The 24,200-nt window shown below is 44.4% G+C and overlaps 2 protein-coding genes across 2 annotated transcripts in view; both read left to right on the forward strand.

The window, feature by feature from the left end:
* The first annotated feature begins 5,217 nt into the window (after positions 1-5,217).
* On the forward strand, positions 5,218-12,466 carry SELE (selectin E). Its single transcript, XM_074832902.1, has 12 exons — positions 5,218-5,359; positions 5,645-5,724; positions 6,167-6,553; positions 7,320-7,427; positions 7,558-7,743; positions 8,387-8,572; positions 8,679-8,864; positions 9,140-9,325; positions 10,281-10,388; positions 10,849-10,870; positions 10,982-11,054; positions 11,373-12,466. Exons 2-11 carry the CDS (start codon positions 5,688-5,690, stop codon positions 11,037-11,039), a joined length of 1,464 nt encoding a protein of 487 aa, XP_074689003.1. The 5' UTR covers positions 5,218-5,359; positions 5,645-5,687; the 3' UTR covers positions 11,040-11,054; positions 11,373-12,466.
* Positions 12,467-23,920: 11,454 nt separating this feature from the next.
* Positions 23,921-24,200, forward strand: part of RXRG (retinoid X receptor gamma) — a 39,002-nt gene continuing 38,722 nt past the window's right edge. The window contains exons 1-2 of the mRNA XM_074832903.1: positions 23,921-23,939; positions 24,024-24,159. Of these exons, the coding sequence (XP_074689004.1) occupies positions 24,063-24,159 (97 nt within the window). The 5' untranslated portion in view covers positions 23,921-23,939; positions 24,024-24,062. The remainder of the gene's footprint in view (positions 23,940-24,023; positions 24,160-24,200) is intronic.

Raw genomic sequence — 24,200 nt, forward strand, 5'->3', positions numbered from 1 at the left:
TCCAACAGAAAGCTAGACTCTACAAAACTCCTGTTCTAGCATTTCACGACCTTCTTATTTAGAAAAATTTCCTTTAAAACTCTGTCACTAAAAATCAATCCAACCACTACTTGTTATGCACCAACCAGACATAAAGAACTGTTCATCATGTGCCTCCTAAGTACTCTAAAATATCTTTTAGCTTTTAGAAGATTATATAGATTTCTTTCTTCTATCATCCTTTTCTACAGTGGAGTGGAAATAAAACAGTTAAATGCCGTGGGTGTTTGCACATAAGTCCTGTTGTCTGAGCATGTGTTACTTGAACTGTGATCTGTGGAGAGCTGATAGTTTGGAAGATTAGATCACTTAAAAGTCAGACAAGCATTCATATATATTTTCAGGGGAGCAAACAAAATGAGGATGTTCACAAGAATTAAAATCAGTAAATCTTAATTTTTTTGTTGTTTTTGTTATGAAAATAGTGCAGGGTGTCAAGATTGTATGAGATGGTTCTAGTTTTTTTTTCCAAAAGAGAATAAAACCTTGATTTCATTCTAAATAATGTATCAACTGTTGCTCAGAATTCTGACTGTATTTTTTCTGCTTGTAGCTTTCTAAAATTGTGGTGCTTAAGATTAAGTGCAGTATACCAGATGAGATTTGGCAATGGCAGATTGGATGGAATAATTGCAAATTTTGTCTGAAATAAAACATCTTTGTTGATACGTATCAGAACAGCATTTCCTATTTTTAAAAACGACAACAAATCATTAACCCCTATTGAATTTGTGATCTGCTATAACTCCTAGTTCCTTTTGTACAATTCTGCTTCCTAGGCAGCAGTTTCTCAGTTTCTAAGTTAATTTTTTTTTTCACATTAAGACCCTTGTGATTGTTTCTATTGATTTATTATTTTTTTGGATCATGTCTCTAATTTATCCAGATCTGAGTCCTACATTGGTCCTTTGGAACTCTTGAAATGCCTTGAAGCCTGGTGTCATCTGCAAATTTTCTAATCATTTTAGTTGATAATTTTCCATCCATCTTAAATTAGCTCCAGTTAGTTCAGGATAAGCCCTTGCAGGGCTCATTTATATAGTTCTCTCAGACTGACAGTGATCTTTGAAAAACTGCCCTTTGAGTAGTGGTTACATCTCTTGCATGTTCATTTTATGGTGATTTTAGCTAAGCACTATTTCACCTGTTTGCTTAAAAGAATGTCTCGTGGGACAGTATTTAAAGTCTTAATTTTGCAAACTGTATTGCACTATTGTTTCTTTGTTACTCACTCAACCTTGAAGTACAAACTAGATTGATCTGCCAAGAATAAACCAATCTTATCAGTGTCAGCTGTTCTTGACAGCTTAGTAGCCTTCTGCGGATTTTTTCAATTGTTTTCTTTAAAAATTTTTCAGTATGGTTCTAGTATCTCTTCTAGGCTCTCACGTGGGAGGCCTGGCTTCTAATTACCTTGATCTTCCTTTCCTAGATACAGTGAGGCAGTATTTGCTTTTCATCAGCCCTCTAACGCCTTTCCCCGCGCTCTCAAGCGTAATTACTGAGGGTTTGGATCCTTAAACAGTAACTCGATTGTCTGTAACTAACCTAAGTAGTCTTCACTCCAGTCTTTCTGTACTCTGACCTGTTGTCTTTTCCCAAGGCATAACACTATTGCAGTGAATATCTGTTAACTTTTCTCTGTGTAGAAAGAAATGACATTTGACATGTCTTCTGTCAACTGCTGTCCTTCTTTAAATAGCAGACCTGACTGCTTTTTGTTATTCTTACTCCTAATGTGTTTATATAGCCTTTTCCTACCTTTTATGTCTCATAGTGGTCTACCAAGTAAACCTTCCAACCGGAAAATTAGTTGCTGCTAGATAATCCTTGTTAAGCACCTCTGTTTTATAAGGGAAAAGAGGTGATCTGGAGTAATTCCCATTCACTTGTAAAAAGCAGGGCTTTCACTTGTGGAAAGGAAGGTTGAGTGTACAGGAACAAGAAGTGTTCAGCGTTTCTAAAAATTTGACTTGATTTAGGTTTAGAGTCTCCCGTTTTTCTGGCATGGAGGAACTGGATGAATTTTAAGGAACTATGTCTGTGTTCACATAGCACGAGAGTGGACAACTGCACCCAGCTCAGTACAGCACAAGAACCAAGGCTCTTATATTCTTAAATCAATTGGCAAAGGAAGAAAAAAAAGCACAAATGTGAAATAACAATACAAAGAGAATAAATCAGTAACCTGGAAACCAGCTAAGAGGCAGGCTGGATGGCATTTCTAGCTTTAATATCTGCAGTTCAACCTAAGTAACTCTATTGGAGGTATTTTTCTTGAAATACCTATGTAACCCAGGAGCCAGTATGAGCTGTAGCTCACAGGAATCCCAGTCTTCCTGAACAACAGGGTTGAAGTTTTTAAGTGTCTTTGACTTTTAATAAAGAGATTTTAACCCCTCAGTTGTGTGCTTTTGAAAATGACTTTCAGGCTTTCTTTTTTTCCTGAAAATTTTGCATTTGTATTCATCTTCCATTATATTAAAAGGAGATAAAAGTATAATTGGTGGATGGCAGAATTTCCTGGGAAAACCCAAAAAGAGCCCATGTCAGTGACGTATAAGGGAATACTGCCAACAAAAAGAGGCAGTCTTTTTTTAGGCTGGAGTTTTTACACGCATATTGCTTTTAGGCTTTGGTGTTTTGTTTTTTTTGTGCGGTTTTTTTAATCTGCTGCAGACAAGAGGTCTCAGACAGCCCTTGTGAAGGAAGGCTATTGTAAACTGTGAAAAGCTCTCTTCCTTCCTCCGGAGATTCCACGGGCAAAGTGATTCTGATAAGTTTCCTCCACTCAACTTTCAGAGCTTCTCTCATGACAAGGATGAGCACTTACCAGTAGGAAGCTCATAAAATGACTTGAAAAAGTGAATCTCCAGGAAAAGGTGTAGGACTTTCTGCCTCCTGGCTCCAGAGAGGATATAAACTGTTCTGGAGTTGTCTATAATTTTTCTGTCTATACAATTATAACAGCTAACCAATGTTTTAGGAAAAAAAAAAAAAGCTGCCCTATCAAAACTCATTGTTATTAGTTTGTATTAGGATAATATTTACAGAACCTTGTGAAATTAGGCCCTGCTGCATGATGTACTGTACAGGTGCATTGAAAGCACCAGCCTCTGTTAAGAGGGTTTAGTCTGAAGGACACAGATAGAGAAAGGTTGGCAGACAGGAAATGTTATCACTCCCAATTTACAGATGAGCAGCTGAGGCTCATCTGTACCAGTCCTGATCTGGTGCTACCTGGAAATCTCTGGAAGTCTGGTTGTTCCAGGCAATGCTGGCTCAGGCCTGGGCTTGCAGAATGAGTCTGTGACATAGCCAGGAGTTAACTTCAACTATCCAGAGTTTCTTGATGGTTTGTTTGTGTTTCTAGCTTTGCTAGTTCACATGTGCTAGAAAGTGTTCCTCTCCCTACAAATATTCAGTATATTGTTTTTAATCCTTACTCTATTGAGTTAACTGACTTTGACACGCTTTCTAGGACTTTGTTGCAATTTCTGGTAAACTCTCATATTTTGATAGAAGCTGAGGCTAGTTTGGAATCTACTCTTTATTCTATCCTCTTTCCTGTGATGGATTCCTTTGATGGGCAGAGATCTATTAAGCTATGCCTACTTGACAATTTTTTTTTTTTTGGTGAAAAAATTGGGAATTGATACCAGCCAAGATCTTAGCCTGGAATCCAGAACCCACTGATTTTTATTCTGTAAGAACGGGCTGAAGCTCCAAAATAAGAGCTCCAACATGCACTGTACAAACTATAACTATGCTTTATAGATATGAAGTGGGTGCTACCGTGTGTCCTCCTATCGCTAACAACTGTTGTTGAGTCCCTTGCATGTTGAGCCTTGTCAAACCTCACCCATAACGATGAATCTTATGCCTGGAGTACCAGTTTGGCAACTGGACTGTCTGGTGGGGCCTCCATAGTAAGTGCCTGAGGGGACATGGAATGAGGGATGGGGTGGTGTGACTGATCAGGGCGCAAGAGAATAATATCACTTTGTATCGACCAGGGTTGGGAGTGCTGGGGAATGTGGACTCTGCGTCAAGCTTCTAGTGTCATGTCTTCGCTGAGGCTTGAGAACTGAGCTAATGTGTCTATTACTCATATTGCCTGTTCCCTACTTATAGCCCTCAACAATACTTGTGAGACCTCCTGGAACAGAGGCGGGAAGGATACTTACATGAGAATATCCAAAGCTACTTCTGTACGTAGCGTGGCAAGTCACTCACCTTATCACTGCAGTGCATATGTGTGAAGATATGTGTGAGAATCGAGGAGTGGAGTGGAGCAGCCAGAGACTATTGTGCAGGGAATCAGTGATCCTTACTCTTACTGCATTCTCATGTACACAGGTCCTCTCTGAGTAGCCCATGATGGCTTATCAACCTGCTGTAGCAAAGTGTCCGTGATTACTCAGGCATGTGTCTGTACACAGACACCATGTGACTGCTTTGTGCAGTAGTATAATTAATCAATGTATACACAATAAATGTGCATTAATTCAGTATGAGACTACTGTATTGTCTTGTCCACCTGAAATATTATATGCACCTGTTCAGGAGTTGTAACTCTATTGAGGTAAGAATACTGGAGCGTATGGTCCAAGGGACTCTTCAAAGCTAATCCCACATTCCAGGCTTGACTGCTATGAGTGACTGATGAATCTGTATTGTGAGCAAGACTCTAGAAGAGTACTAGTGACCCTGGGGCTGGCAAACCTTACCACAAATGAGAACTCTGCACAGCAGGCTGTGATCCACAAGGAAGGGCTTGTCTACTGCTGCAGTTTCCATCTTTTACTCAAGCTTAGTTAACCAGCTTTGAGTATTGGTGCTTTTCTTATTGAGATCCCAAAAGCACCTGCACCTCCTTGCTGCAAAACATTATGCTAGGTGAAAAGTTGGAATCTACTTATTCATGCAACTAACTCAAACTAACCATCTTGCTCCTTCCTGATATCCTGGAATTGTTTCTGACAGTAAAACTATGTAATGCAGCACTTGGCAATTTGTCAGCACAGTGTGTCTTTGTGGGAGGGTTGATTTGGCAAGGGGAAACATCAGGCTTAATGTGCGGGAGGGCCAGATCTTGGGATTTTCCAAGAAATTTTTTTCCACGCGGAATTTCCTGTCTCGTGGAGGGCAGGCCAGTTGAGAGAATAAAAGGCTGTAGTAAAGACAGGGGATTACACAGTCCAGACACTTGGAGCTGAACTTAACCTTCAAGTCTGTATTCAGCACCTTAGCAACGGAAGGCTGTCACTGAGAAATACCACGGAGGACTTTTGTCACCTGGCCACCACAACTACAACCTGTGAGTATAAATGGAGTGTATTATTCTGTTTCATTGCTCAGCTAAAGGAAAACTGGACAGATGGAATTCTGTGTTGGTGTTTTTTAAAAGCTGTTTACATTTTAAAGCTATCTTGATATTAAGAACTGCTTTAAAGTGAATAATTTCCTGAAAATGGAAATCTTATTTACGTTTTTAGAATAATTGTTAAAAAGTGTAGAAAAGATTGCATAGACAGTATTTTTTATTGAATTGTAAAAAGTTAGTGTTTGTTCTTTACAAATGTGTTCCTTTGATCTCTCATAGCCATCTGCTTGAAAGATAAAGAGGAGAGAAAAGTCGCAGAAACATGACTTGCTTGTGGTTTCTGTCTCTTCTTGTTTATGGTAAGTGTGTATTTCTCTGTGTAGAAAACTAGTTGGATGGTAGTATTAGTGTGACTGTTCTGTTTGAGCTCAGAATTAAACAGAAGTTTTGAACCTGACCTAATTAACTTGAGGCTAGGTTCACATAGAAGAACCTCTAGCCGCAATGGCATGTTTCCCTGCTTGCCTGTCAAATGCATAATTGTCTCCTAGAGTTTTCTGTGAAGTCTGCAAAGCTTTGTGTGACTGGACATAGTTTCACAGGCTGAAGTCCCTGTATTTGATGTTGACATGCCTGTTTTGAAGCTTGCCGGTTGATTGTTTATAAAATAATTGCCACTACTTTTTATGCAGTTTCAGATATTGACAAGTTTGCAATATTTATAGAGCTTTATATGTCCTCTTCTAGAGAGAAAGAAGGGAAAGAGTCAGACACCAACTTTTTGACATCTTTTCATTCTAGGACTTACAATACTGCAGGGGGTGAATTGTTGGACATACCATTATTCAGACACAAACATGACCTACAGGGAGGCAGAGCTGTGGTGCAAAAAGAGGTATACTAACATGGTTGCCATTCAGAATAAGGAGGAAATCAACTATCTCAATAACTTCTTACCCTTCAATCCGGGTTACTACTGGATTGGAATCAGAAAAATTAATGAGGTATGGACCTGGATTGGAACTAACAAAGAACTGACAGAAGAGGCAAGAAACTGGGCTTCGGGTGAGCCAAATGGCAAAGGGAACAATGAGGACTGCGTTGAAATCTACATCAAAAGAGGGAAGGATGATGGCAAATGGAATGATGAACAGTGTGAGAAAAAGAAGGTCGCCTTGTGCTACACAGGTATGGTGTGATAAAGGCCATTCTAGTGTGCCCCTGTGGAGATGAGATGGTGGGTGGGATGAGTTGTTTATTCTTATGTATTAACTACCTGACCCTGTAAGTACTTGTACACTTATCCTTACTTACAGGGCTGAGGTCGTTCTTGTTCTAAGAGCTGGACTGATCTTGCTTACCTTTTAGCTCCCAGAATATTATACATCTTTTATGAGCAAACCACCAGACCTTCTCTATAATCAGTGGAGAGAAACAGGCTCTTCCAGATGGTGACTTTCATCCCACTCTCAAGTGGGTGTCTCAGATAGATAGGAATTGCCCTTTTGGAGGCATCTGTCTGCTGACTATAGACCACTGGATTAGATTAGACACTTTGTGTAGAGGTGGCTAAGCCTAGGTCAGAAAAATTCCAAGTCAAACTTCAGCCAAATTAGTGCTGTGGTGAGTTAATGAAGAATGTACCTGTTGAGGATTTCTACCTACCCCATAGTATATTGTTCCTTTTGCATTTTAAATATTGCTAATATCTACCTGAGAACAAGTGGTCATGGAATTTCCAGCCAGTAGAGCTGTGAGCTAGTCTGTCAAAGGTGTTGATTTCTGAAATCCTTCTGTGAAATGACAGGGTAATCTTATGTACCAAACCCCCTGCTTTTCTTTTGCTATGCAAAGTGCTTGTCTAGCGCCAGAAAAATAAATAAAGAGCTAGCTGGGTTTTATTAGTGGCCATTGCTGATTCTTTTATAATTTGCTGTATTTTTTTTCTTTCCAGCTTCTTGCAACTCATCTCTCTGCAGTGGCCGTGGAGAATGCATAGAGACTATTAACAATCACACCTGCCGTTGTAACCCTGGATTCTATGGGCCTGAATGCGAGTTTGGTAAGATTACTCCATCCTGCTTTTCAACCAGGGCGATGTTCATGGTAGCTAGTGCTCAGTCTGTCTGGTTTGTTGATTCATCTGCTCTGCCAGTGAGACTGACTGTGTACCTTCTTGTGTTTCTTTGAAGTTAAGAGTTGTGATCCACTGAAGAAACCTGAGCATGGGAGCCTTGAGTGCAACCATCCATTGAAGAACTTCAGCTACAACTCATCCTGCACAGTTCAGTGTGAGGAAGGCTACGAACTGACTGCACTGGAATCCATATACTGCACCTCTTCTGGGGTCTGGTCTGCGCCCCTCGCAGCATGCAAGGGTGAGCTTCTCAAGCAGTGATAGATGAGCTTTCTACATTATACATAGCTCTGTAAACTTCAGCGTTGCTCTGTTAATAGGTACAAATTGAAGTTCTGGCCCATTCCTTTGTAATTAATTATGTGGTGAAGGTGCTATTTTATTGCAGCACACAGGTCTCTTTGTTTCTGAAGAAATGAAATGGGCAGGATGAATGTTCTGGCCCAGGTCTAGATTTCCTTGTAGGGAAAGAATTTTCCACCTCTTAGTGGGAAACAGGGAATGGAGATGATCTAGTTGTGAAACTGCTCACAGCAGGCCAGTTACTCCTGACTGTAGGAATTATTTTTTGAGGTGTTCAGCTTAGAATAAGCTACTGTTTGAAGGAAATAAAAGCATCAAAGATCACCAAGCAGCAGTCAAATGGAGAAATTTTGCATTGTAACTAGTTGCTGTCATGAGCTGCACAGGAATTTACCTTAAGAGTCAGTCTTCTGTTTTGAAATCTTTCCAATCCTATCTGCTTTCTGAAATGGCAGCGTAGTAGATCTGCTTTCTAAAGCTGCTTCCATTTAGTGGATATATTGCTAAGCTTCAGGAAAGACAGAAAACTTTTTATGGTTTGTTCCAAGCTAAGCTCTGTACTACCTCTTTTTTTTTTTCAGCTGTGACCTGTCCTGCCTTAGAAATTCCTGCTCGTGGTGCTGTGAACTGCTCTCAACCCTCTGTGGAGCTCACCTGGGGTACCACCTGTGAGTTCACCTGTGAGGAAGGATTTGCCCTGACGGGACCAGCCACACTGCAGTGTGGGTCTTCTGGGGCCTGGGACAGGCAGCAGCCATCCTGTGCAGGTAGCTTTCCTTATCCCTGCTCACCTGAGCTCTTGGGGCTGTCAGCATTGGCATGTTGGATTCCTGAGACATCTGTGCTGACTTCTGTTGTATCTGTGTGTTGCAGCTGTGAGGTGTGAGGCTGTAACCTGGCCAGAAGGCGGCTTTGTGACCTGTGACCACGCTTCTGCAGATCTCACCTATCGCTCACGTTGTGATTTTGGCTGCAGTGAGGGCTACGTCCTGGATGGTCCATCCAGCACTGAGTGCACAGCACAGGGACAGTGGTCAGAGCCAGTGCCAAAATGTAAAGGTAAGACTTACTGGGTTGGCAAACAGTTTTCTTGTCAGTGGTCAACACACTGAAATCCATATTCCTATAGGGTGCTGGCTCCAAACTGAACTCTCTGCTGTCTCTCATATTTTCAGCTGTGACTTGCTCTGCCTTAGAAATGCCTGCTCATGTCTCAGTGAACTGCTCTCATCCCAAAGTCGAATGAATTTGAAAATACAATGTACTAGTGCAAAAAATAAGGCCAAAGACAGGAAAATCCTTAATGACTCTAACCATTTCTTTCTGTATTTCAGTTGTACAGTGTGAACCACTGAACTCTCCCGAGAAAGGCTCTATGGATTGTTCACATGGTGCTGGGAACTTCACATACAACACAGCCTGCCACTTCAGCTGTCTAGAAGGATGGAAGCTCAATGGTTCTCATGTTCTTGAGTGCAGTCATTCAGGAAACTGGAGTGCCAGTCTGCCCACATGTGAAGGTATTTTACCTGTGCCTAGCCACAGAGAGATGGCACTGGGTTTCTAGTCAAATGAGGTATGGAAGGGTGAAGGAGCTAACACTGACCAGTGAGCTAGAACTTCTAGTGAAGTCCATGAATTCAAAAGCTCAATAAAATCTCTCAGTATGTTTTTCTGAAAATAGAAGAGAGGAGAATTCCTAAAAGGTCTTGGTGAAAAAATTGGATTTCTTATCCAAAAACAAAAGCTGCAACCTGATTTTGGGTTGTTTTGTTTGTTTTTTAATTAAAATATTTCTCATGTTGAACTTTTTTCATATGAATAAAGAAAAAAGCTTTTCTAGAGAAACAGAACCTTACGGGGAAATCTGCATTCATAAGTCTGTTTCTCAGTGGAAAAGTTTATCTATTTGTTAATTTGGTGTGATACTTCCTGTGTGAACTCCTCGGCCGAAAGACCTCACAGAGCTTTTCTGTCAAAGGTTGTAATTTTACAGGACAGAAGTCTCAGACTTGCCTTCCCATTCAAGGCAGTAAGAGCTCTGTCACTGTCCTCACATCCTAAAAGCTCAACTCCACTTTATTTGCTTGAGCAGAATTTAGATCCTTGAATAATTTCATTGATCTCGACAGGATTGCTCAAAGAGGAAGACAGCACAGTGGGAATTAAAATATGAACTGAAACATGAAAAAGAAAAGATGAGCATAAATTGTGATGTGAGGCTGGAGGTTAGACAGACCCTGGTATAGCTAGCTTGTTGCCTTGCCGTTGCTTTGGCAATGGGTGGGATGATTTTTAGTATGCAGCTTTTCACCTTGTGAACAGGATGTGTCCTGTCACAGCAACAGAAAACTTAAGGGTTACAAGCTGCAGTTCTGGTTCCTCTTGAAGACCCCAAGGGCAAGGAAGAAGTAGAGAGGGCTTCAAAGACCACACATGCCTCTTGATCTCACTGAAACTTTTTCATCCTTTCAGCTTCTGAACAAGTCAGCTATGTCTCTGTGGGCATAGCAGCCACGAGTGCCTCTCTGTTGTCCACGGCATCATTCCTCCTTTGGCTTGCAAGACGTTTCCGAAGAAAAGGTGAGCAGCTGGACTGGGTCCACTCGTTTTACGTACCTTCCTGAAAAATTTTCAGTGGAGAAGAAAACCCCTCCAAACCTCAATACTTAGCTTTCTGAAAAAGTGAAAATTCCCATACTGAGACAAATTCCAAAATTATTTTCAAGAAGCCTGCATACATACCATGGTGGCTTTTGGATGAACATTTAAAAATCAAAAATAGTAAAAACCAAATGTTTAGAAAACAAGAATTAGAATTAAAACCCAACATTTTATTTATCGGTAATTACTGCCAGAAGGAGTGAATGGGAATTTGAGATGGGCTAGTGACAACACAGTAATAACTGCCTGTGAGATTTGTTGCTAGATAATGGCTTTTTATCAGATACTCAGAAATGAGAGGATTTTTAGTAGAAGAAAAAGTTTGCATGAGGGTGCTTTCATCTTGAAATGCTAATACCTTTTCTTATTCTTCTTGCAGTAAAGAAATTTACTCCTTCCAGGTAAGTTGTGTCTCAAAAAGCAGCATGAAAAACACTGCAATCACTTTTCTAAAATCCATTTGATATAAACTAGTTGTCATTAAAGTACTTTTCATTTCTGTTTTTTTATAGTAGCTGCCAGAGCCTAACCATTGAAGGTAGTTTCCAAAGTGCTGGCCAGAATGTCTAACTCCAGGTGTTTCAGGTAAGCACACAAGATAGCTGCCCTCGCAAATTCTCTTCCTTTTAATCACACGAGCAATCAGAGCTGTTAATTGCTATACAATTGCTGAAATAGCAATATATGCTTTGGCATTGCATGGCAGTTCCTAACAAGACAGATGGATTTATTGCTTTAGAAATGGTTATTCAGCTCCTTCAGGATGATTGTGCTTAGCATTCTGTCCAGCCGCACATAGCTTTAGGAACACTTTTGTGTGGTTTTGCTACCTGCTGCATACAAAATTCCTCTGAAATGAGACCAAATACAAATCTATGCCAACTTTCCGATTTCTCTCTGTAGGAATTGAAGCCATCTTTACTTATGTCTCAGATTTCCAGAGAATGAAACTGCATGCAAATCAGCAGCTGTCCAGATGTTTTTACCTCTTGCTGACAAGATGATTGACCTTGTGTATTGTTCAGAAATTCTGAACTCAAGCTGTCTGGTATTTCCACTGAAGACAAGCAGAGAGTAAAATTCTGGCCTTCTGGCAAAATACTGTCTACATTCAGTCATGTAGTTATCATAACTGGGAGCTTGCCATCTCTTGTCCAGATGGTGAGCAAATAGTAAGCTGCTGCCTAAAGAGGAGGCTGGTTTCTCCTCTGGTCTACTCAAAGGTACCTAGGTGAGGTGAAGACATGCATTATTTCACATCACTTACTACACTGCTGGAGATGTCTTCTCTGGAGACATATGGATTATATTTGCAGAAACAGAATAATCAGGATGAAAAATCATTCATTGAATAGCTTTGAAACCATTGATCTGGTTTGTTGTTGAAGTCGGTTTCTTTTAAGCGGATGTCCCAATCAATAAATATGCCTGTAGTGATATGGGCAATTATTCAGGTTTCTGCTGCATGTCCCAGAAGGCTTAGGGACCTTAAACTCTTTTTTTTTTTTTTTTTTTTTTTGTAATAGCACTAGGAATTATAGTGCTTATACTAGGTACTCTGGTTTCTGAATGCAGCAAGTATATCTGAAATGATCTCATCCCTGTGGGATTATGGACTGTAATACAGGTGTATACATAAATATTTAATTGTGCATTTTTTACTGTGGATATTTCTGTGCTGTTAACTGTAAATGTATTGTAAAATACTTGTTCCTGAGTAGGTCTGTGGTCGTTGATCTGGGTTCAGGTAATTTTAAAATAATACAGAGGTGTTTATGCAGGCATGAAATCCTTACATTATTTACAAATAAGATGGGAGCCTGAGATTTGTGTATATATATGGCAAGCATGATTTATTAAGCTGTTAAAGGACTTTAGATGACAAGGTCTTTCTTAAGTTATGTTTAAGTTATGATCAGAAATTAAAATCTCTGACTTAAAACCTGATATGTATTGTCCTATTTGTAACAGTATTTAATAAAATGTTTTAAATGTGATGCTCCCTTTTTGGAAACGTACATCATTTAAATTATTTAGGTCAGCCTAAATGTGGATATGGCTTCAGCAGCAGAATGTGAGGTGTTGGGGGAAGACTGTCTTCAATAGCAAGGCTGTCCCTTATTTAGCTTTCCGTTTTCATAGCAGTCAAGGGAAGAGTAGCCAGCAGATGGCACTGACTGCCTGGGAGCTAGCACAGCCAGAGCTGGACCCCACACCAGCACCCCCAGGCCTGAAAGGAAGGAGGAAGGCTCAGCGATGTGTCCCATAAAGCGGGTGCCTCGACCAGCAGTAAACTTTGCGAGAGACATGCTCAGGAGGGAGAGGAGAGCAGAAAGAAGTGAGTAGGTGATCTTGGTGCATAGTTAACAGCACAAACCCCTCTGCCCCTGCAGGTCTTTTGCAGCCCTTTCTTCTGGGAAGTTAGCTAAGTGCAGGAGACCATGGGCTAACAGGCAGAAGCACAGCTCTGGGGATTAGTGGTGATTGCTATCTAGGGACCTCCACTCCCGCCCTGGCTTGAGCTGTAGCCAAAGACTCTGCTATGGGCTAGTGCTGGCTAGGTACCAGTGATGGCCAGGCACTCCTGTGGCCACCCTTCCCCAACCCCTGACGTAGCCAAGGAAGCTGCACTGTGGCGCTCTCTAGCTGCTGCCAGGAGCCAGCCCTTGGTGATAAACCATAAGATGCATTCCTGCCCTAGGCAAGGCTCAAGAGAAGCCATCAGGCCTATGAGCAAGGGAGTCAAGAGGTGCTGTGCCACAGTGGACAGGGCCCGTTGCTGTTTAACCCAAACCGATTAAAGAACTGAGAGCGGCTGTCAGCGCTCCCCCCGCCTTGACAAGGTGGGGCCCAACCATGTGAGCAGATGTAGAGCGGTAATCCTTCAGGTTCCCTGAGGGGACGTAGAGATTAGCCCGAAATGCCCTGCTCTGAATCCCTGCAGGAGCTGTTTTGAGAGCTAAACCACCACATGGGTCCCCAGCCTGTCCTTGTTGTTGTCCTCTGCATGCATGGCCCTGTAGCATCCTCTGGAGAGAGTGGCTCAGGCCGGCATGGCTCCCACACTGCTGTGGTCAGGGCAGCCCAGCTTCTTCTTTTCTGAGCAGAACTGGTGCTTCTAGCAGCTCTCCCAGAGACCTTACAGTGACTTTATTGCCAGAAAGGAAACTACAAAGTGGTCCCCTCTCTTTCTCCAAGCATTTGTCCCTTGCAACTTCTAGAGGCAGCAGGAGTGAGACCACATTTGGGTGGGATTAGTTCTCTATCTCTCCCATATATCCCCTAGGCCAGACAAAGACTCCCTGAAGGGGATCTCCTTCCTTGCAGTGACTTACAGGTGACATCTATAGTCATAATTAATGTTTGGCCAGGACACAGGCAAAACCCTAGCCTGTGCTTATCCAGATTTCTTGATTCTTGGTCACTGATTTTTCCTGCATCAGGATATGAATTACCAGTTAAGATGGCATGGTGTGTCCAGGCCATTAGGACCTTCAGGAAGACATTTTATTTGCAGTGGATGTGTCTCTGTCGCAGTGCCTGTGAACATGGCTCTTTGTTGTTTGCTATCTGCATAGTTCCGATGCTGGCAGGAATGGCCATGGGAGTGCTTGCTGCCAGGCAGTCATTAGTAACTCCATTGTATTGCTCCTCTATATGGTGTAGTGCTGTGCCACCATCAAAGGGCCACAGGGTCTTTGCTGGAGGGACTTTCCCTGTTTCCCGTTGTTCCATTTCCCTTAAATTCCTCAGCTCTCCCTGGGCTCGTGGCATTGTTCACAATGGGATACATGTTTTGCCTGGCATGTTATTTCAGAGCGAATGTCTGCTTGTGCCATGATCTATGGAAGCTGTGAAGGTGACATTAACTGGGAGGCACGCATGTCCTTTCACAGCTCTGCGTGTTTGCTGCTTGGCAAGGGGATGGCTTTTGTGGTGTAACTTAACACATTCCTGATGAACTGAGCTACCTGGGTGGCTTTAGCTTTTTACATCTGCAGTCCGACAGGAGGGGATTTAGAAACAAAGTTTCACTTAAAGTCTCCAGACAGGTAGTGTTGATTTGGGGTGGGTGTTTCTGTGGCCCTCGGTGATATGGACGGTATAAGACGTGCCCAGATTGGGTTTGTGCCTTCTGTTTTCATAAGCAATTAGCCATCAAACAAGCAGTCATTTACCAGGGCCTGGATGAAGTTGCATTCCAGAGCTCCAGTTTTCAAGGGCTGGACTAGACCCAGCATTTGGCCAGCAGTTCTTCACTCATGAAGATAGGTCACTGCTACAGGCGCTGGAGACTGCACATCTTTGCAGCTCCTTGCGTGCTTTGCTGAGGACTGGCAGCAGGGACTCTGAAGCAGCAGCTCCCACAGGAGTTGGTGTTGTGATCAAATCACTAACCTGCACAGCTCCTGCTCTGGGAGCTGTCAGAGGATATTAGGGCCAGGAGGCCAGACTGCAACATACAATGTCTGTGCAATGCAACATTCTCAAGCCTCTGTGAGTCTGGTTTCTGTCCTGAGTCTTGCTCCTGTTTGGATTCCTCTGGCTCTTGCAGGGGCCTGGCTCCCTCCTTTTAGCTTGAGCTGCTGCTAGCGTGTGGCTGCTGGCGGGCGTTTGGCGAGGGGTCTTCAGTGCATAGACCTAGAGGAGCAAGTTGCCGTGGTGAGCTCTTGGTCAGGGACAGAAAGGTCCACAAGATCACTGCTCCCTGGGAGCATGTTAAATGAGAAATATGGTGTGGGATTGCCCGGGGACAGGCAGGCCATCTTCCTGTTGGTAGTGGGCAGCAGAAGCTTGGTGGAGGGCAGAAAAGCAGGCATCAAAGCCCAGCCTGCCATAGCATTTGCATGGTTGTACTATGGAGCTCCCTTGCCTGGTTTATGGCCTCTCTCATGCATGCTTTTAGGGAGAAACAAGCAAAATTGCAGGTTAGATTTGACCAGTGAAGTCAAAATGTGCTGAATGGTTATTGCTACATACCTGGCACTATTAAATCTCACCTAGAAGGGAGGCAGACTTGGCCAACACAGTTCAGCTGTGGCTCCAGTGGTGAGAAAGAAATCCGCAGCCCAGAAAGTGTTTCCACAGCTGATGATGGCCAATGCTTCTTCCAGCTCAGGAAAGGTGCTGCCAAGAACAGGACAGCATGCAAAAAGCACAAATGCCTCTTCAGCAAGGCAGCAGATGCCCCTGGGCAGCTGCCAGCAGGTTTTCTACCTGCCTTCCTACTTTAGGGAAGGACATTCCCTGAAAAGCCCAACAGTTGCTTTGACTTTCAGCCCGGGCCAAGTGGGACCTTCATCAACTTCTCGCCTCGCCAGCTGCCATGAAAGCAGCGATGGCAGGTGTGAAATTGCAGGTGACTTGCTTGCTTCTGGCACTCCAGTGCTGTCATTTTGGGCTTTTGACAGCCTCTGAGTGGGCAGGAAGAGGGGATTGCACTGAATCCATGCCTTCTGGAACAGGCCATGGGTCACAGAGTGCTTGGGTGGAAGGAAAAGGGTTAAAGGAGAGACAGGAAGTGCTTTGTTCAGGGCTTATTCCACAGGATGATTTCTGGGAAAGGAGGGGCTGCAATCAGGCAGGATGTATTCACTTTGGGATCTTGGGAAATCAAGCCCAGCCTGGCCTAAACCAAGAGGAAAATATAACGCAGCCCACACTGCACGATACAGTGATGTCCCCGCTTCACCTTATCTCGTGTCAGCACAAACAATCTAGATGATAACATAAAAATCAGACATGGTGAAATGCTGGTTTCACATGAACAACCAGGGGGAAATGATACGGTTTGAGCAGAAAGACAGTAGGGATTGTCCTAGAAAGCCCTACCCTAAGACAGAGAGAAAGGGCCCTCTCCCATCCTCACTGTATTTCCTCCTGCTCCCCTGCCTCAGTCAGTACCAGGGACCCCAGGTTGGTCTGTGGGTGGAGAGCAGGGTATGTATGCTCTCTTGTCACGGGGCTGCTCCCAGACTGGAGTCTGATCTGGATGGCCCTTGAAGGCAGCAGCAGAGGAAAGCTCTGTAGATGAGTCAGGGACTGCTGGGTCATTGTCAGAGAACGGAGAAGATCTTTGCTACTTCACAGAAAATTACTTTTGACCAACACAATCCCTGCAAAAAAACAGGTGTAGCAGAGGTTCTTCTAATCTGTCAAAGGCACTTGTAGGGAAAAACTTACCTGTATCAGTAACCTCTTGCAACTAAAGGCAGCAGATTTGGCTGAAGCGTTTGTCAGTGATGAAGTAGTCATCATGGAGTCATGCGGGAGGGAGCAGGGAGATAGCCTGTGTTCTCCACTGCTCTTCCTCCTTTCCTGGAGGGAAGAACAACTTCACCTCTGTTTTGCAAGACCCTTCTCACCTGTGCTCTTCTCCCTGGCTTTTTTGGTGGGTACAGGGCTTGGGGTAGAGGTGAGAGACCCTCGCCACATGCCCTTGGAGGGAAGAGTGGCAGTTTGCATTGTGCGGGCAATTGGTAAAGCCACAGTGAATTTTGCATGCCCTACTCAGACATGCAGAGTTTGCTCAGGCTGGTGGTTTATTTGCACTGATGACAGGCCAGCCATTCACCTGAATGTATTTGTCACTCTGCTCTTTTGAACTGGGGCAGCTGGACATTGCTGCTGAGGTCAGTACAGATCAATCTGGTCCATTTTCTTTTTCCTCTATTAGCTCTTTCTTCAGGAATATTCAGTGCCGTGTTTAATTTGCCCAGCCTGAGTAGAAAGTTTTACTTCTGGTGTAAAATCCCAGCTGATGTGCCATGAGGAGAGGCGCTCAAGACATTAAAAAATTCAAGATTTTGTTTAAAATCTGGGTTTTAGAAACATACTGGACATAAAAAGTTTCTTGTAAAGTAACTGTAATTACTTACAAACAAGCACCCGGCTCACTGAAGTCATGCAAGTGCTGAAAAGAACTCAGACACAGATCAATGTTTTCTCCAGACTGCAGTTCATTCAGTTTGGCTGCGTTAAATTCAGAACCAGTTCCTTTAGGTGCTGACAAAAGTGTTTTGAATGCTGCCAGACGGAGCTAATAACACGCGCACACACGCGCGGCCACGTGCACACACACAATGGGTCAGTGAATGCTTTTGTTTTGTCACTTTTGCATCCTGTTTCCTTGCACACACACAGGGCAGATTTTGGTTCTCAGCCCATTAAACGGTGAATGACTCTTCACAACATCCTTCCCTGTCTACTAAGAGGGAGCAACTCTTGCAGGTCAGCCTTTTGGTGACAGAAATTGGTGATGGAGACTCCGTGGACTTTTAAAGCACTTGATTCATGTTCATGAGCAGGGGAAATGGAGATGGTTGCAAACAGCAGACAGATACTCTTTGCTTTCATACCAGCTCCAGAAAGTGATTCTGCCTCAGAGAAATGCACTGTGCAAGGATGAACCATCTGTTTTGGAGGAGTTGTGGGAGCATGGACTCACCTGGACTTTGCAAGGAGCAAAGCTAACTCTGAAGAACAGGTTTCTCCTGAGTGTGCACCTGAGGAAAGAACTTGTCAGAGGATCCCAGGAAATAGGATTTGAGGAGCCCTGTCCCAGGCTGTGAGTGGTACTGCAGGTAGAAGGTGGTGCTGTGCACTCCGTGCAAAAAGCAGGGTCTCTCTGAGAGGAACCTGGGTGGCTCCCAGTGCAGTGGCACCCCACATCTACAGGGATGCTCCAAGCAACCCCAGGGATTTGGGTGCACAGGTCCCGGACAGTGGGGTTGATTTGGTGTCTGAATCTCTTTGGCTATCTCAGAAATCCCAAGCTGGGGCTGTTAGCTCTTCTAGCACGGAGGTTGTAGCCTGGAAAAATGAGCACTTGGTTTAATTTCCCAGCACTGCTGATGGCTAAGTCTGGGAAATTCATGCCTCTACCTTGTGTCTAAAACAGAATCAGAGAATCATTTAGGTTGGAAAAGACCTATAAGATCATTGAGTCCAACTGTAAACCTAACACTGCCAAGTCCCACTAAACCACATCCCGAAGTGCCTTGTCTACACATCTTTTAAGTGCCTCCAGGGATAGCGACAGAATGATACTGAACTCCTTAGAGAAGAGCTTTGGGGCCTTCCCAGGAAGAGCAGAGGACCTGTACCAGGGGAATGACAACATCTCCTGTTCTTATCCTCCTGCCCTCTCTATCTGCTGCTGCATATGAGGCCAAATAGGCCTTTGCTCTGATCTGGGACATCCGTCCTTCTGTTCCCGTGTCTGGAGCCAGAAAATATAAGCCTTTGGGGGGTTTGGATGCTGCGGGAACAGGTGCAATAGGGGACCTAAAAAACAACAGATCAGAAAACATATGGGACCTCCCCAGCTCTTAATTAACCTAATTGCTGTAGCTTCCATGAAGGTCTGCATGTTTGCCTAGCATGTTGTTTCCGGTGCAGGCAAGCACCGGTCCCTGTGATAGAGTGCAGACACGGTAATGCTATCAGCAGCCCCTTCCTTCCCAGAAGGGGCCCAGCAGGCCAGACCACCTCCCTAAAATCCAGCTGGTGGGCCCAAGGTGCAGGTCCTCATGCCTAGATGTACAGCCCACCCCTCCGAAGAGGTGCTGTAGGCTTCTCTGGAGTGAGAGTGGGGGTGAGGAATGGGTTTTGAAAGCTAACAGGGGTTATTATAGCCCAGTGGTTTGACTTGTCCGTCTGTCCTCCATCAGAGGATGTTACTTGCTGATTGCTGCTGCAGGGGCGATGAGTCATTCAGGCTGCAGGTGGTCGGCTGATAAATGTATTGAGCCAGCTCACCTGCATGTTCAATGGTGCAGTAAAACCACTAGATATTTATAGAAAGAAATTGCGTCCTGACCGGTGAAAAGAGAACACTCTAAATGCTCTTTGGTTAAAGAGCACAACTGGACTGTAGTCCTTTCTTCAGGTCTCCAGACTGAGAGAAAGGGTAGTCAAGAATCTTTACTAACCTCTTTTGATGTTCAGACAACAGCAAGTTTTTTTCACTTCAGAGTCATTCTTCCTCACTGAAAGTATTTGGAGAACAAAGTCACTCCCAGTTTAGTTAAACATTTGTCTTATCATGGCCCTGAATTGTAAATAAAGCTGTTGTCCTAAAAATACTACAGATATCTCAAAGTTTCCTGAGGTTCATAGATGTCCTCTGACAAAAATCCTTGTGTTGTGCTGCAAACTGAAATTTGAAATCAGTTGTCCAGATGTCTGGTATAGAGCAGCCCAGCCGGCCAGCCTGCTCTTTGTAAGGGAGCAGCTATTCCCACATACGTGTTTCACTCCAGCAGAGCCTGTATCCTCTCTGAAGCTCAGGGGCTGGAGACTTGAAACATGGCAGAAGGAGCTGCCTTGAGAGGTGCAGAGATGCTAGTGAGTAAGGAGGCACAGTGCAGTATCTGATGTGGGCACATCTTGTCTGGCCAGCCAAGCCAAATGTTTATCACCTTTGGATTCACCATGCTGCCCAAAAAGCAAAACAGACGTGTAGTAGTGTTGGCAATCTCTGTAGGAACCTCCTGTCTGCCAGATTCTCTCTCCCTGCCCTCCCAGCAGGTGCCAGCTGGGTTTTTGCTTTCTTTCATCCTATGATCATGTTTCATCAAAGCAAGCACAATCAGGGGATGCAGAGCCCAAAGGCTTACTAAAATTAGGCCTGATCTTTGGTCCTGTTTGTAAGTCGTTTCTAGGCATGGTGACGTCTGACATACAAAGTGGCTAAAATCAGGGTTTGCAAGTCCTAAGTGCAGCTATGTTTGTATTATTGTTTGCAAAGTCCTTTGGAGCAGCTGTGTGCCTGTTAGAACAAAACAGCAGCACACAGGCTCAGATCAAAGAGCCCCCGTGAAAGAGATTTCAACATAGACAAGCAGCCTACGCTATCAAACTAGCTGACAAAGGAGGATCATGGGAGAAGCACCGCGGCTGCAATTTTGACACAATCAAACCATGTTCGCACAGTCCCCATGACTCAGTACTGGAGTCACACAGGTTCACTGTGGAGATCTCTGGGTCTTCTGCAAAAACAACGAATGAACAAGATGTTAAGTCCCAATTAAGTTAATGGGGCTTAAGCAAACCTTTCAAGTTGAATGTAGTGGTTTGTGTTTTAGTGGATCTGGATCTTGCTAAAGTTTCCCTTCCCCCTTCTTCCCATCAGAGCTACTTAAGTAACAGTGGTTAATGAGGAATTATGAAGAGCAGTTCAAACCCTGAAGCATGACCAGAATAGGTGTTTGGAATGGCTGTATAAAATACCTTCAAAGAGGTGATGAATAAGCAGTAGAGGCAAGGAGAGGGAGCAAAAAGAGTGGTTTGTGCATGTTTTTACACTTAGTTTACGTGGGTTTTTGAATGAAGAGGAAGTGTTGATGTCAGGTCTCTGGTTTGGCCGATTGCCTAACATGCCATGGAAACCAGTGCCCATCGGTACTCATACCTGGGCTAGAAGAGCATTCGTTCAGTGCTGGGTCTGAAATAACAAATCATCCCAACTCTGGTCTGCTCTTTGGGCAACAAATTTGGTCTGGTTCAGGACTTCATGAAGACCTGGATGGCCAGCAGTGCTCCACCAGGCCTGTGCTCAACGTGCCTGCTGCAAAATGGGCTTCTAAATGGCATGAACCAAGCTGGAACTGATCTCATTTTGCAGCAGCCTGGGTACACTCATGATAGTCCTCTGGTGCAGAGCTCTCTATTTTCCTTTTCCCTGCTACGTGGTGTCCTCATATACTGCGGCTTGTGAGAAGAAAGGGGGTGTATGGGGTGTGTCGTGCCCCAGGATGGGGATGGAGCTCTGGTCTAGGATATCCTGGTGGGAGCTGAAGGGAAGCAAGTTCAAAATAAATAAAAGGAGGTGATTCTCCACTGTTCATTCACCTATCCTGAACATTGCCCTCCCTGCAGCTTCCTCTCTGCCCCAGGGAGACACAGGGGAAATCTTGGTGAGAGCTCTGGCTTGGGGTAAGGGGCACCTTCTGAAATGGGCTGCTCCTAGAATGTTAGGAGCTTTATAGGCCAGACCCAACATCTTAAACTTCACCTGAAAACAAATTGGCAATCAGGCCTAATGAACACACTCCCAGGAAGCTTTGCAAGGCATGCTTTTGTTGCTACTCTGACTATAAAGGTCTACAGCCTTTCATCTGACAAACAGACAACAGCATTTTTTTTCTTCCTAACAAGGTTTCCTTAGAAATAGATCCACTGCTGAATCCCGAGTCTGCCTGGCATATTCCGGGGGACATCTGGCGTAAATTCTTCATTATTAGATTACATTAGTTGCAGCAATAATCATTCACATGGGATTATTACATCCAAGCTTGTCTCATTGCCTTTATCCTTTCACACATTGTCTTTCCTGGTTCCCCTTCAAAGGGCTGTTGTGAGTCTGTGTCGGAGCAAGAAATTAACTTGTTAGTAATTTATGCATCATTTCCTCCAGCCACATGTATTTAGGGCAAGATCAATAAAATATAATAAGGAAGCGGGTGGGTATTGTCACTGTGGGGCTGAAATAATTCCTTTGGTATCACTGTAAATCCTTCCCTCGCATATGAAAACCTGCAGTCCTGTCCATCATTAGTTTATTTTGCTAGGCTGTATCAACAGGACATTGATTCGGCTCCCTTGTGTGCTTGCAGAGTTCATGTCCTGCTACTTCTGCTCACAGCCACGCCAAGTGCTCCAAGTGGAGGTTTAAGATTTTGGAAGAGCAGTGTTTCATAGCCTTTCTTCTGGCTCCTGTTGTGTATTTAAAGATGTGTCACCTAACACTGGAGATTCGTTTCTGGAGTGGCTCCATGCTCTGGCAGCTGCTGTGATATGTGAGGTCTGAGAAAGGGAAAGGGATAGCAAGAAGGATCCAAGCACTGCAACTCAGGGCACAGAAATCTTGCTGTCTGTGGGAACCGAGGAGGCAAACCTGAGTGGATCTGGAAGGTCAGTGGCAGGTTCGAGAGGATCTGGAGTCCCTGACTAGTGATCTGACTGCTGGGCAGCCCTTCCTGGGTAAAAACCAAAAAGAAAAGGAGGAGTTTGGATCCATCTTACCTGCAGCAGTGTAAGGATGTAAGAGGGGCAATGCTTGTGGGGAGACAGCTGACAGAGCACGCTGGATTTCTATGGCTGCTAAAGAGGCACAGAGCTGTTGCCACAGGGTATCTTATCTTTCCATGTCTCTTTTTTCACCTCCTGGCTCCAATCCAGACTACCCTGCAGGGTTTCAGCTCCATGAAAACTTGAATTTGGGGAATTTGTTGCAATTTCAATTAAGAATTTCGTGAAAGTGCAAGCAAAGTCAAAACAGCAATTCAGTGCCCTCACTAGCTCTGCCTGCCTGGACTCCCTGCAGCTGTTTCTCCTGCAGGAGACATCCCAGTGGTTGGCACTGATGTGGAAGGGGCTGTGTGGCCCACCTTGGTTTTAGCAATGCTTTGTCTGCTGATCTGAGGGGATTACAGCAACACAAGAGGCTTCAATTTCTGAAAGTCTCTGGAAGGGGAAGTCTTGAGATCACTCTGGGACCCGCATGTTTTGTTGCTGTAAATGTGGAGAAATCTAGGAGAGGGAGGTGGTTAAAACAAACCCACTAGCAAGTCTGACTCACATCCCAGAGGAATATTCTTTGTGGGGCTGTGCTGAGCCGGGCAGCACACAGTGTACGGGACGGGACAGCGAAGTCAGAGCAATCCTGCCCTCCACAACCCCGGCGATGTTGACACAGCCTGGAGGAGAGCACAGAGGAGATGAGATCCTGAGATTATCAGTGTAGACAGGGGAGAGGAATGTTGTTTGCTTGTAGCTCTTCTCCATCAGGACTGGCAAAATCCAAACACGGAGGGAAGATGCAGGCAGACGCCCATGCATGGTTTGAGAGTGTAACAGAGATAAGCAAGCTCAGGGACAAAGCCAGGGGCTCTAACTTCAAGCACAAGAAAATCCGGTCACAACACAGGCCAGTTGTCTGCTGAAAGCCTCCTGGAGACAAGGGTCTGTCCAGGTCACCTGCAAGGAGCTGCCCAGGAATGCATACAGGACATTGCTCCCTTGTCACCTGCCCCCACGGTCCTCAGACAGCTTCGGTGAGGCAAAAGCCAGCTACACCTGGTCTCCACTGGAGTCCAGTGGTGATGTGGCTAACACTACCACTTTCTCGATGACAAAGTTTGTTATCAGATAGAGTGGGTAGACTTGCAGATGAGAGAAAAAGACCAACTGGCAGAGAGAAGGAGGAAAGCTGAACTGAGACAAATGCTCAGACAGGATGGCAGTTGTTTGCTTGGTTTTGTTCCTTTAGGAGCTGGGGTTAGAAAAGAAATTGCTTCCAGAAGACACTTTCTCAGCAGAGCTGCTTTGGACCAACTCCGTTGCATTGCAGGGCCTTTCCTGGGCAGCCTGTGCAGCCAGCCCTCCCCCCAGCATTGCAACATCTCCAGCTTTCCAAAGAGACAGGAGCCCAAAGAGCAAACACAGGAAACCCCAGCCCCGGTCAAGGTCTGGGAGGTAAATTTGTAACTTAGGACAGATTGTGAGGATGCTGCTCTGTAATATGTAAACACTCCTTTCTTTCTCCAACAGCCCAGCGTAGCTGAGAGAGCTGATCCCAAAGCTCCCTTCATGGTTGAGTCCACCGAAGAGACAGGACGCAGGTTGGAAATGCAGCCGGGCACGCAGGCTCCTTATTCCCTGGAAACAGGCTCCTTCCCTCACTTCTGTAAGTCCTTGCCCTGACCCCACGCGAATCGGCTGTGCTGA

Source organism: Strix aluco, chromosome 8, assembly GCF_031877795.1.
Source record: "Strix aluco isolate bStrAlu1 chromosome 8, bStrAlu1.hap1, whole genome shotgun sequence".
NCBI lineage: Eukaryota > Metazoa > Chordata > Aves > Strigiformes > Strigidae > Strix > Strix aluco.